Source organism: Sarcophilus harrisii, chromosome 5, assembly GCF_902635505.1.
Source record: "Sarcophilus harrisii chromosome 5, mSarHar1.11, whole genome shotgun sequence".
Lineage (NCBI taxonomy): Eukaryota > Metazoa > Chordata > Mammalia > Dasyuromorphia > Dasyuridae > Sarcophilus > Sarcophilus harrisii.
The window spans coordinates 132,018,743-132,032,623 of NC_045430.1; the positions used below are offsets into that span (position 1 = coordinate 132,018,743).

The following is a 13,881-nucleotide window of genomic DNA, read 5'->3' on the forward strand; positions in this document are numbered from 1 at the left end:
ATTTGGGTCCTAGTGGAGATGGGAGAACAGACTGGACATGTGGTCTTTTTTACTGAACAAGAAATGACTTAGTTGTCTTGCAGTTGCCAGAGACAACTGCAGTCATACATACTCTCACTCAGGAAGCCCAAGAAGAAAGTTCTTGGACTCTTAGAACTTAACTTCAGTTATAAAAACGTAGTGATGTAATCTCTAAGCCCAAGAGTTTGTGAAAACTAAATGGATAAAGGCTAGAAATTCCTGAACTCTCCTCAACTGAGTTTTGATTTCCTAGAGAATGTCAAGTTTTTCAAGAGTCAGTTTAATCAAAGTGTTCAACACAATGCCTGGCATAGAGTGGGCTTTTAGTAAATATTAACTGACTGAGTGATGTGGCTCAGATTTCTAGAGAGAAAATAGTTTCTTTTCAGCATAAATCTCAGGTTTCTCTATTTTGTAACTCCAAATTTGAATATTCCAGGACCCCTTCTTCTAGAGAGAGAAGGGGAAATAGCAGGATAGCACCAGTTTCTTACACAGAAAAGAACTGAGCATGCAGCCCCAAAGTTGGGGGAATAACAAAGGGCTCAGTCATGGTATGGTAAATAAAGACCTAGACTGTGACTTCAATTATTATAGTAAGATATTCAGTTAGCATTCAATTGATGGGAAGGGAACTGTCTTTCCAATTAGTCCAAATTGTTTTTCTTTTAGGGGAATTCAAGCTTATAGGATCCTGCATCCTTAGAGTAAATCTAAGATTCACCAGATGAAGAGAGCTGAACCTTTTCTATGTCATGGACCCTTTGGGCAGTCTGATGAAGCTTATGGAACCCTGCTCAGAGAAATGTTTTTTTTTTAAAATTCATAAAACATATAGGATTAAAAAGGAAACTTAATATATTGAAATGAAGCTTTCAAAATCACAGCTACTGTATATACTGAAATACAGCTATCAATATAAAACAAAACAAAAATCAAGTTCATGGATTCCAGGTTAAGAACTTCCACAACAGAATGAATGTTAATGGGGCAGCTCTCTAGCAACTACAACGGTTTCCATTTTAATGAGACTTCAAATGAGGGTGGTGCTATGAGTCTGGGAGACTAGAACCTTGGGGAGAAAGACTCAATAAAGAGGAGAACTGTATTGTTTATGAGTTACTGAGTCTTTCATGGCTTATTTGCATCTTTAAAAATTGTTACCATAAAAGCTGTACGGGAACTGAGGACCTTTTTACTGTTACTTATGGAAACATAGGCATAAATATATATTCCAGTCATCTTCTATTGTTCCTACAACAGAAAACAAAACAGCCAAAGAAGTAGAATTTTTTTAAAGTGGTTGACTGCCCCCAAAAGTAGACATGGCCTGTATAAGCTAGTATATATATTATATAAATACTGGGATAGTGGGTATATCTTCAACTAGGGCTACAACTTTGGTATCTAGGGATTCTATCTTCAAATCACAATGGTGGCCATACATGCAACTGCCACATGCCTCTTTCCCAAGGAAATCATGACTGGTTCTCAGGACCGAAGCTGTGGATTTGCTCTCTCTCATTTACCTAATCTTTGACTCAAACATGCTCCTGGATTTCTTGTCAATTAGAAATCTTTGAAAATGGGCAAAAAGGGACCAGCTTTCAAATGAGCCAAACTTATGGGACCTGAACAAAAGGATAACTGTTCTGATCCATAATATTCCATGCCAACTAAATGATCTTTAACTGATGAAACTTAAATAGATATTATAAGTCATACTCCAAAAGAAGTTGCCCAACTGTTTAAAGGGAGATGAAATCAAAGTCCTCCCAAAAGGATCATCACACCTCATAATCCATCAGGTTCATCAGACAGCTGGCCATCAACCTCTTCATAAGGATGCAGGAGACCTGAGCTATTAAGACCAACAACTGACATTTTATATGGCATTTTATACATACTATCTCATTTGAACTGTATACCAATCCAGTAAGAAGGATGCTATGAATGTTAATAATTCTCATTTTGCAGACAATGAAATAGGTTTATAGACATTCAGAAAATTCCTCATGGTGACATAGTTAATAAATACCAGAGGCAGAATCTGAAGTCATATCCTTTCTTGAGTTTGAGTGCTATAGCAACTATATCTACTATACTGCTCTACCTATATAAGCATTTAAGGGAAAGACTCTGAACAGATAAGGAGAAAATAAAGACAACGGCATTTATCTTTCCAAAAAGATAATATGATTTTGTTAGGAATAAAAAATATGATGATTTTGTGAATGAAAGCAAAAGCCTATTTTGGGGCTATAGAATATCAAGACACTAACTCATTAGCATTTGTTCTTAAAATAGGTTTTATAAGTATGAATTGGAGTAAAAGGAAAAACTTTTTAGATTTTCATGCCTTTTACAATATATGTGAAAAAAACTTTTTGGATATAGGATATTCAGAACTTTTGATAACAAAGGGGCTTTTATAGAATCAGTATATTCAAGCATCTGCATTGCTAATATTAAAAACATTTTCCATTCAAATATTTTCACACTATTTTTTCCAGCAGGTGATCAAAATGTAAATGCATTTTACCTGTTGGTGGTACAGAAATGCTGTCCAGTTTTTCATCACAGTCAGCCACCTCTGCTGGTTACAAATATAAAACACAAATCTCATTAGTTTCAGGGAACATATTCATTTTACTGAGTATAGTAAAGCAATTAGAAAGTGGCAATACACATAATAGTTTTTACCTTCTTTCTTTAGCTGAGTTTGCTCCTATACAATAGGTTATGCTAGTTTTGAAATAAAATAATTTTATAATAATAATACAAAACAGATTTTACTTTGGTAAATAACTGCTGGACAACTTTTAAAAACCTGCTCAACATAAAAGTTATTTTATATTACTTTCCCCTAAATAAGAGTCTAAACACGAACAGATTCCCTGATTAAAAACAAACAAGTCTGCTCCTATCAACATGAACATCTTGTCAAATTGTCTTAAATTTCAAGGTTATTAAGTCAGTCACCCATTTTGCTTTGGTAAAGGCAGTTTGGAAGAGTGCATGAAGAGGGTTTATATTCTGTATCTGACAAACTTATTAGCTCTGTTAATATAAGCAAGTTACCCATCTTCTCTGATCTATCTTTCCTCATCTGTAAAAAGGGGTACCTGTAGTACCTCCCTCACATATGAGGGTCACATAAGATAAAGCACTTAAAAGTTTTCTACAAATTTCAAAACATTATATGAATGTCCATTATTATTTGATCCTTGAAAGTAATTTTTAGGCTAATTCTGAAGTAAAAACTAAGCCTTTATAAACATATATACATGTAAATATATGTTGTAAGTATGTATTAAATGTTACACATGTTTTGTGTATATAAGTACATATTTATGTGAGTATAAATATATGTACATATATAAGTACATTATACACATTCATATATACACATATTCTCTCTCACAGTTCCTTATTTGGATGTTTGGGTGGAGTGAAACACTCAAAAGTATTTAAACTAGATTAAATTAGCCCAGGTAGGGGTACCAAGCTCAAGCCACAATAAAACTTGAACAGATCTTTGGTGGCTTAAGGGAGATGTGTCATGGATGGTTTGCATGAACTTAAAACTGTGACAGTTAAAATGTGTCAGTGGATAAGCGAGAGAACTGAATTTCACTTTCCATCCCCAAGAAAAAATTCTGGCAAATAAAGCTTTACCTTATAAAATGGATGACTGAAATTTTTAACTTTCAGTGCTATCTACCTGATAACAACATCCAATTCATTTCTATATCCTTATCTTGGAATTCAATGTCCTCTACAATCTGGTTCCAATTTACCTTTTTAGTCTCTAACCTTCCATATTAGTGTATGTTCATGCCCACTGTCCTAATGCACTTCTAACATGTTAATAAGCAGTGAGAGAATAAATTCCCATGAAAACCAAAATTAGGTAAGGTAATAGACAATATCCCCCAACTTACTGAATGAAATACTTTTCCTTTAAATCCCAATTCACAGGGTATCACTTTCTGAATTACTCCAGAGAGAAGCTATCATTCTTTTCTTGAATCTTTTAAACTAATTTACCCTCTCCTGTGCAATAAAACTTTTCTAATTTCTATCAGTTACCTATGTACTTGCAACACCTTCTTTCTCCACTGTAAGTACTTTGTATATCCAACATTTAGTGATGTCTTTTACATAAAGTAGATGTTTAATATATGTTTGGCCTTATTTAAAAAAAATCAGTAAATTTCAACTAATCTTCAAAGGATTTTTTTCTATCTGGAGCCTAAAATCCTGATTTTAGGGATTTCAGGGAGCCCATCTCTGATTTATGGGCATTTCATCTTGATTGGAGTTTCCAGGAAGTTCCAGAGAAACACTCATTATGGTACACAAAAGAAAATTCCTAAGTTAATTTATTGGACTGGAATTTTTTTCCCATTCTCCTTTGAAAGGCTAAAAAAACTGCACATCAGTCTTGATAATTTCTGCCTTGGTACACCAATTCCTACCTAAAATATCCAACTGAAGCCCTTTTACTTCTCATTTACAATGGCTTCATTGCTCAATGCACATGCATTTAGGAAGGCTGCCTCAGGAAGCCAATCAAATGGTGTTTGTAATAGATTCCAGAATCATGAATGTGGACCTAAAAGAAACTTAAGAGTTCATGAAGTCCGACTATCTGCTTTTACAAATGCCCAAAGTCACACAACTTATAAGAGTGTTGGGCAGGGTTTGATCTCAGATTTTCCTAAGTCTAGCACTCTACCCACTATACTATACAGCCTCTAAATAATAACTGAGTTGATCTGAAACCAAATTAACATTATGTCCTGTCTTTAAACAACCGTGACTTAGACATTGGCTGAAAAAAAGGATAATGATTTTCTCTAGTTCATGGTCTAATACTTTATCTACCATTTCACATACCTTTGGCTTGAGTGAACATCTGCCCTCTCACAGGATACTAACACAGGGGGTAACTGAGGGGCATCATGGACTGATCACTGAACCTGGAGTTATGAAGACCTGAGTTCAAATCCAGCCCCAAACTGGGCAAGTCATTTATCTCTGTCTTCTAGTTTCCTTGTCCATAAAATGGGGATGATCATAATAGCATCTATCACCCAGGGTTGTTTGAGGATTAAATGAGATGATACTTATAAAGTGCTTAGTACAGTGCCTGGCAATATGATAAGCTCTATATAAATGTTAGTTATTATTAAGGATTGATATTTTCCCAAAGAGGGAGACAAGAAACAATAAGAAGAAAAGAAGGTAAGGGAGGGTAGTTAAGAAACATTGGAGAATAAGTAGCTGAAAGATGAGGGAAGAGGAGCAAACCTTAAAATAAGAATATTAAATGTAGAATTAAGTTTTCTTTGTAGACCAGAACCTTAAAATGTTTTTTGTGAGGCAACAGTAAGAGCCCAAACATTTATCACATTTGTGATTTTATGTGTCAACTAAAATCTAACAAACTTTAGAAATAGTTATTTACTTCCTACAATTTAGATATATGGGAAGCTTTTCAGTTAAGAACAGAATTGTAAAAATCAGTTCTTAGTATAAAGTGATCTTTTCCCTATGTAATTCAGAATCCCCAATCCTTTCAATAATAACCCTATGCAATTATATATTTTAGTAAGTATAGTCTTAAGGATGGAGGGCATATAACAGAAGAAAAAAATAAGAGAAAATTAAGATATGCTGTTTGTATGAATTGGGACCAAGTGTCATGGCTGAAGAACATGATTGTGTTATTTAAATTTAATTATAACATCTGTTTGAAACAACAATCTCATAGTCTTTCTTCCCTGGTGACAGTCAAGTTGTGAAATTTGGAAAAGATTGAACAAGGCCAATAAAAATTTAATAGGAGTGACAGCTTTACTCTCAGATCTAACACAAATAAAAAAAAATTGTGGTCTCAGATCTGAGGTAATAATCTAATGAAAATGATAAAAAAAAAATCCACACCAGGAAAGAAATCATTCCAGTTATAGAAAAAAATATATTACATATGATGAGAGCCCCAAATGAATTTCTATTTGGATTAGGATAACAACCTTTCAAAGTCTGTGCAGGGGAAGGGTTTTTCCCCCCTTCTAGAAGCAGTGTGGGCTTTCTTAAGCAGTCTGTTGATTAGCTTGCCCAGTCAGAGTCTGTATCTAATTCTAGGAACTGAGCCAAACATGATAAATGAGGTTGAAGTTGTGGAGAATGTATGATATAGTGATTATATTATGATTCAAATTGAAAATACTCATGAGGGAAAGTAGAAAGAAAACAATACTTGGAACCCAATCTTTTGTTGGGTATCTGTTGGGGCTTTCTGAAAACATTCCTGCCAAACTCAAAGGAAATAGGATGGCATTTATATAGACAAATGTTCCCCATTTCAAAGGATATCCCACTGGCTCTTTCTGAGGAGAATGAGGGACAAGAATGGTGGGGGACAAAAACCTTACAACCCTGTCAGGTTATTGTTATTAAGGACTTTTGTGGGATTCTGATTATGATGCTTTTCATCTGAGCACATGGACACCCAGTTCTAACACCCAGATTCAAAACGGCCATGATCTGACACAACTGACAACCGAGTTTTGGATCACATACCAACACTTTTAATAACTGGTCTATACTTGTATGCATATCAATTAAATCTTACCCTCCCCTTTCCTTTCCTTAAAAAAAAATGAACACAGAAATCGAATATTCTACCTTTTGATATGGCTTAGAGATGGTGATCAAAAATGTATGGGTAATTCAAACTTTGAACTGGAGTTCAAAGGTTAAAAGCTTCCTGATTATAAAATAGTTGGTGACAAGAGTCAAAACTTGGTGTCCTGAGCACACAACAGATTTAATTCTCTGTGGAGAGGGCAGACTTCACTGGGCAAGGGAGAAAGTGGTTTTTGAATTTGAGGCCCATTCCAGAGGGACTGGAATATATAATGAGAAAAGGATTAATTATTTGGTGGCTACAGCATACTTATTAAGATTGCTAAAATGCTAACAAAAGTGTTCTCCAGCTAATCCTCTTCCACCTAGCTTTTTTTCCCCCCATTTTGCTAAAAAGCATGGAATGGGAATACTGACTTTTTTTGGAGAGGGTATATAGAATTTAAAATATAGAACTTATATAGTACTATAGATCTAAAAAAAAAAGGAATTTAATGAGGAGCTGTGGTTGTACAGTAGTTGCAAGAGAGGGTACCAAGAGCTCAAAAATATACTAAATATTTAAAACAAAGTTTATTATTTCAATCATATTTCCCATTGACAGCAAGGCTGTTCCTGTCTCTAAGGAATATTCTACTTCAATATATCTCCTTACTTTATGACCTCTACCATCAAAGATTGCATTGAAACTAATATTCCTCAAGTACTTTAGAGACTGCTAACAGCTTTCCAGGGCTAGAGGCAGGTGTTCTTTAAGACAATATACTTTCTTTTCTCTCTCTGGGTGGTCTCTGCAGCATTTAAGTTAAATTAGCAGGAGCAGCATTCTGGGTTTATAATAGTACTTATCTCCCAAGAAGCTCCAGTGGATCACATATTTTTCCATTTACCTTATTCTGCTCCTGTGAAGAGGCAGGTTGGGTCAGATATTAGCCTTATATTATATTGTAAAGGAAGAAAATGAGCACAGAAGTTAATTGGCCATCTTAGGTCATAGAGAGTCTTTTCTTTTGCATAATTAGAAGTCCTGATGGATGGCTGACTTCTGGTTTACAATGTTATATGACCATTCCTTTTGTTAAACTTTGCTTTTTCTCCTGGTGTCTAAACCCAGATATCCTTTATGGTTACTGTGTAAAATATGAGTTCACTTTCTGAACTTACACATTTGAAACACTTTTTCCCTCAAACAAAATGCAACAGTCTTTCATTTAAAAAGACAGTTTGTTTTTTTATGCCAAGTTCTTACACAGTTATGAAAAATGAAGAAAATACTAATTTCCTAGTAGTTTGTTACTCAATATTGGGATTTCCAGGAGGAATTTAGTCAGTGGTAGTAACAATTTAGTTCTGATTAGTACCTAGTATCCCTGAGAGGTGGCATTTGTTCTTCTGAACCCAGTAAGTTATGCTGACTTATTATTGGAAATCTGAGAGCTAAGGAGATAAATACCTAACAAAATGACAGTGCTGAACCAAATAAATTTACTTTCTTTGGTCCCAGAGGGATTAAACTTTTGCTTAGTCTTAGGAGCAACAGATAAAAGTTGTGAAGGAAAATGTGAAGGAAAATTTTGCTACATGGAAAAACTTACAAACAATTACAACTTATCTAAAAGTAAAATGAGTTGATTTAGTATATGGTAGGTTTCCTCTTACAAGTCTTCAAAAAAAAACACAACTGGATGAACACATGTTAATTATATCATCAAGGAGATATCTTATAAAGTTTGAGTTGTGCTAAATCATTTCTGAGGCCTGGGGCAGAGAAAGGGAAATAAACATTTTTTTCTAAAATTTAAAAGTACACCAATCACATCTAATGGCTATTTTAAAAACATTTACTACAGTGGAATACAACCTTAAAGGAGATTTCATATAGCAAAATCCTCTGAGGTTTGTAGCATAGCCATTCCTGAAGTTTTTGTATTGATGCACCTCTTAGGAAAGTCCTCAGGGCAAATACAGGTGACTTTTCTCTCTTGACATGTTTTGTTGTTGTCCGCATCTCACTGCCACAATTTAACCAACTTTACTTACTAAATGTTCAATATCCCTTCAAGAATAAATCTGGGGACACCATGTAAACTAGAAAAAATTATGGCAGTTGAATCAAATTATTTCTTTTTTTTCACTTCAAACAATTAATATCTTTTCTAAGTCCATGCAGACCAAAAAGACAAAATAACAGGCAAATAGATGTAAATAGGAGTTTTAAAAGATGCTAATTTTTATAAGTAAAGCTCATCAAAACTACAAATAAGACTGATAGACAGCATTGATCATGTTAAAAAATAGCTTAACATGATTTTTACTATTAAGAATTAAAAATTAATTTATAAAGATTTTTATACATAAAAACAAAGTGCATACTGTGCTGCTAGGTTTGTTTTAAAGGATCACTCAAATATGAAATATTTCATGCAGGGCTTAGCAGTTCATCATATTCAAGGGCTTCATGGTTGCATGCCAGTTTTAAGCACAGGCCAAGGCTGGCTGACCCCAACCTTCTGAATTATCCAAATCTCTCTCTGTGAAATGGAGTGTTCCTTATGCTTCTAATACATTCATTTGCCTCTATGGAATCTATGGGGCTGTAGAACATGACTGTGAAGTTGTATTTACATATGATCTGTCTCACTTCTGGTTTTAGGTTGCTCTTCTTTTATCTCTAATCATTACAGTGTGAGGAAACATTGTCTGATAGACAGAGAAGTCATAAAGACGTAGGTTCACGGCCCACCTTTGATACAAGCTAGCCAGGTGACTCTTGGTAAATCACACACCTCTTTGGGATCCAGACTAAAAAGTCTTAGTGCTCAAAGACTAAAAGTTGCTCAGCAACTTCAGATTTGCAATGGTAGAGGGACTTTTCCTCAGTAGGATTTTCCTTTACTAATGAAATCATGTCTAGACTCTAATCACCTCTTCCCCTTCCACAAAAAACCCAAATCATATCTTATTTCATTTTTGCAATTAAAAATAAAATGTCATGAAATAAAACTTATTCCAAGACTCAGCTCAATCCCCACCTTCCATGTGAAGGAAGTCTTTCCTAATTCCTTTCTCCCACGCTTATTTTTTCCTACATGTTACCTCCCCCAAGAGAATGTAAGATCCTTGAAGGCAAGAGCTAATTCACTTTTGCCTCTGAGTTCAGTCCAATATCTGGCAAATAATACATAATAAATGTTTTTTTCAATGACTGATCCAAAGGCTCAAATTTCAAAAAGTTCAAGAAATTGCTTCCTCGCATCCTGTGCATACCTGAGCCTCTTTTTAACCTTCTTCTGGCCAATTTAATTTGATCCTGTAGTATCTGTACCCAGTCTCTTGGGCCAGGAAGTTTATCCACATGGTTAGCAGTGCAGTATTTTTCTGTGAAGACTGAAAGGAAATGTAAAAGAATGTTAAATTTCAAGGTAAGGAAGATAGTCAAATATTTTTAAAATGTATCAATAACAGATGTGAACTCTGCTTAGAGCTTTAGTTTGCATTTTTCATATTAATTTACCATATCTCTTTGGCAAAAGTGGAAAAAAAATGAACCACTGGCCAAACCTGCCTTTATACCAATAGAACTGGTTGCAAGCCTTAAGTACAATATGGAAAAGTCCTCTGATGCAAGTATCCTAAAACTCTCTTAAGACACCTATCCTATAGTCAATACAGAAAATGGTACCATAACAACAAGAAGATTATGTGATGATCAATTGTGATGGACCCAACAATGAAGTGATTCAAGACAATTCCAATAGACTTGTGATGGAAAGTGCCATCCACATCCAAAGAAAGGACTATGGAGACTGAGGATGGATCACAGCAAGGCATTTTCACCTTTGCTATTGTTTGTTTGCTTGTAATTTTCTTTCTCAATATTTCCCTTTTGATTTGATTTTTCCAGTGCAGCATAATAAATGTAGAAATCTATTTAAAAGAATTGGATGCTTGACCTATGTTGGATTATTTACTGTCTAGGGGAGGGGGAAAGTAGGAGTGAAGGATTAAAAATTTGGAATACAAGATTTTGCAAGGCTAAATGTTGAAAACTATCTTTGCATGTATTTTGAAAAAAACTATTATAAATTTTAAACAAGAAATAAAATGACACCATGGACAAAAAAAAAAAAAAAAGGATAAGACAAAGTGCTTGGCAAAATTACCAGGATACTGTAATTTCATTAATTCAGCATCTATAGTATGGGGAAGAATTCAAGTGTCATTCCAGTATAGATGGAAGGTTGGCAGAATAGTCTCAATAAAATTATGCAAAAAAAAAAATCTTCATGATACTGTTCTTATTGGTGACATCATACTAACTCAATCATCACTCAGATTAAATGAAAATGCAATTGTGTTGTACAGGATAGCTTTTAAAAATCTTACTGCTGATGCCAGACTTATAAAAGATCCAAATCTATTTTGAGTCACCCTTTGGCATCTTATTGCACTAGCTTCTAGGAAAGACCCATCCAATCAAGCAAGATAGAAACTACAGTGAATCATACAAGATAAAAGCTTTGAAAGATAATTCTATGACTATAGCAGCATGACAGCTAAAGAATCTGTTGGTGACATTTTTTGCCTTATATTCTACTTCTAAGGAGTTCTTAACTTGGACTTTCTTTCAAGTTAATGTTCAAAGTAGCCCTCTATTGAACTTGGTTATGTTCTGCATATGAACTGCATATACTTGGTTATAAAAGGATGATAATTTCATTTTACAAAAAAAAAAAAACCCAAAAAACCAAAAAAACCTGTTTTCCCCAGATTCTTTGGGTGGTATACCCCAGAGTTCTCCTCAGAGATGATAGGCTAGGAAAACTCTATGGGTGGCTGGTTTTTTTTTTTCCTGAGGCAATTGGGATTAAGTGACTTGCCCAGAGTCACACAGCTAGGCAGCATTAAGTGTCTAAGGCTGGACTTGAACTTAAGTCCTCCTGACTTCAGGGCTGGTGTTCCAACCATGCACTACCCAGCTGCCCTGAGAGGTGACCACTTTTAGAGATCAGTGGTTGTGGTTCAGAAATCAAATCAATCAGTTCTTTTTAGAGGATATTTCATCGTGAATTTATCAAGGGCAACTAAATGTTCTTTATCTCCCTACTTATCTTGGGTAAAAGCTCCCAATGACCAACTCCCACCCGCCCCCTCCCCCGTACTTTCAAGGCCAAATATTGTTTTATTTTAGGGGGCAAACAAAATAGAAAAAAACTTAAAAGTACAATAATTCTGTATTTTCCATTATCTATTATCATTGTCTTATTTACCCTGAATGGTCCAATCCCCTTTTTTGATCGTGTTCTTTCTCCCAACTGAACAATAATCATACACTAAGCACTATACTGGAGATATAAAGAAAAGCAAAAACAGACCTTGCTTTCAAGGAGCTCACAGTCTAAGGGGGGAGATAACATACAAACTACTTTGTATGATGCATGGAAGGTACTAGAATTATGAGGGATGAGGAAAGGCTTCCTCTTGAAGACAGAATTGTAATTGGCAATTCAAAGAAGTCAGGTAAGTCTGGAGATGGTGAAAAGAAGGCAGAGCATTCCAGGAATGATGGACAGCCAGTGAAAGTGCTCCTTCAGAGCATGGAGCTTTGCTTGAGGAACATCCAGGAGACCAGTATCATTTTGAGAAATGTTTGGTCATATCCTTTGATCACTTATCTATACCAATAACCTCCTAACTGCAATTCAATGATCTTTTTTTGGCCCTTTATCTTCCTTGATTTCTCTTTATCACTTAGCATTATTCATTACCCATTTTTTTCTGAATGCTTTGTCTTCTATTGACACCACATTCTCTTGATTCTCCTAGCTTTCTAATTTCCCCATTTCCTCCTTAACTTCTTTTTTCTTCTTTTTTTAAAATCTGATTTCATTTTTAACTCCAAATTCTGTTCCTCTCTTCTCTCCCTCCCTCAAACACTGAAAAAACAAGAAAAATAAAATCCTTTACAAATATGGATAGTCATGAAAAAGAAATTCCCATGCTATCTTTGTAAAAGGAAATAAGGAAGAAGAAAATAAAAAAGGACAACAAAGAAAATATACTTCCATCTGAAATCAGAGGTCATCAGCTTTCTATCTAGGGGGAGACCATGTTGAGTTGCCTATTTAATGTGGGTGTTTTTCAAAGGAACTTTTTTTAAAGTTTGGTAACTATTCCAACAGAATTGATTTCCTTTGTAGTTTCTTGTTATTTTATGTTTTTACAAACATTCTGAGGAGCCATAGATTTTACCAGATTGCCAAATAAGGTATATCACATAATAGAAGGTTAAGAATTCCTGCTTTATAGTCTTTCATTGACAATTTTACTCAATGCCATGACTTCAATGTTACTTCTCCATATATGAGAACCAAGTCTCTATTTCCAGCATCCAGATTCTCCCCTGAGCTTGAGGTTGAAATCTTCATCAGCCTATAAAACATCTCTACCTTCACATTCTAAAATCAACATATGCCAAACTTATTATCTTTCCTATAAAATCTACTCTTCTGTCAATGGTACCAACGTCTTGGTTATTTGAAACTTTATTGTTATATGACTCCTCTCTTGACTCATATCCACTTAGTCTTACAATTTTTACCTGGGCCAAGGGTGGGCATGGGAGGGCTACAGAACATTTCATATATTATCACAATCAGTAGTATGCTGCTTAGTTTTGTTGATGTTGTTATCATTTCCTGTTTCAGTAGAGTGGCAAGTATGGAAGTCAGACTGCAAGGGGTAAGGAGTGCTTAATGAGGAAGTAGATGCACCAAATTGTAAACCTTTCTTTCTGAAGTAAAGACAGATTGGGTCTATAAGTCAAAAATCTTATAAGACTTCATGAAGTCTTCATGAATCATGATCATTGAGTGTACTGAAAATAAAGCTTATTATTTTGGAATCTACAGAGTAATAATATATTAATCAAAGTATACCCAAAAAGAAGCTCTGCAGACTTAGTTAAATCAATAAATACTGAAAGTGGATATTTAGTTTATTACTTATTTGTGGACAATTTATATGCTTGAAAATAATTTCTTTTCTCTTATATAAGCAAACATCCCTCCTTGCTCCTTCATACCCATAGAGATTTTTAAAAAATTAATGGAATCAAAATCAACTCATTCATCATCTTTGCCCTTATAGCACTTCTGGATACAATCTGTATTCCAGACTAAGTGTATGAGAATTGGATAAAGA

At 34.7% G+C, this 13,881-nt stretch overlaps 1 protein-coding gene across 8 annotated transcripts in view; it reads right to left on the reverse strand.

The window, feature by feature from the left end:
• BEND7 (BEN domain containing 7) overlaps positions 1-13,881 on the reverse strand; it is a 236,900-nt gene that overhangs the window by 108,118 nt on the left and 114,901 nt on the right. For 5 of the 8 annotated variants that reach the window (XR_002770466.2, XM_023504710.2, XM_023504712.2 and 2 more), the window contains exons 7-8: positions 9,946-10,065; positions 2,564-2,617 (exon numbers count right to left, since the gene is read on the reverse strand). Coding sequence is in view for 7 of the 8 variants with exons in the window: in XM_023504710.2 (XP_023360478.1) it covers positions 2,564-2,617; positions 9,946-10,065 (174 nt within the window). In the remaining variant the exon portion in view is untranslated. The remainder of the gene's footprint in view (positions 1-2,563; positions 2,618-9,945; positions 10,066-13,881) is intronic. The other 3 variants (XM_012550906.3, XM_031938599.1, XM_012550905.3) reach the window with 1 other exon arrangement.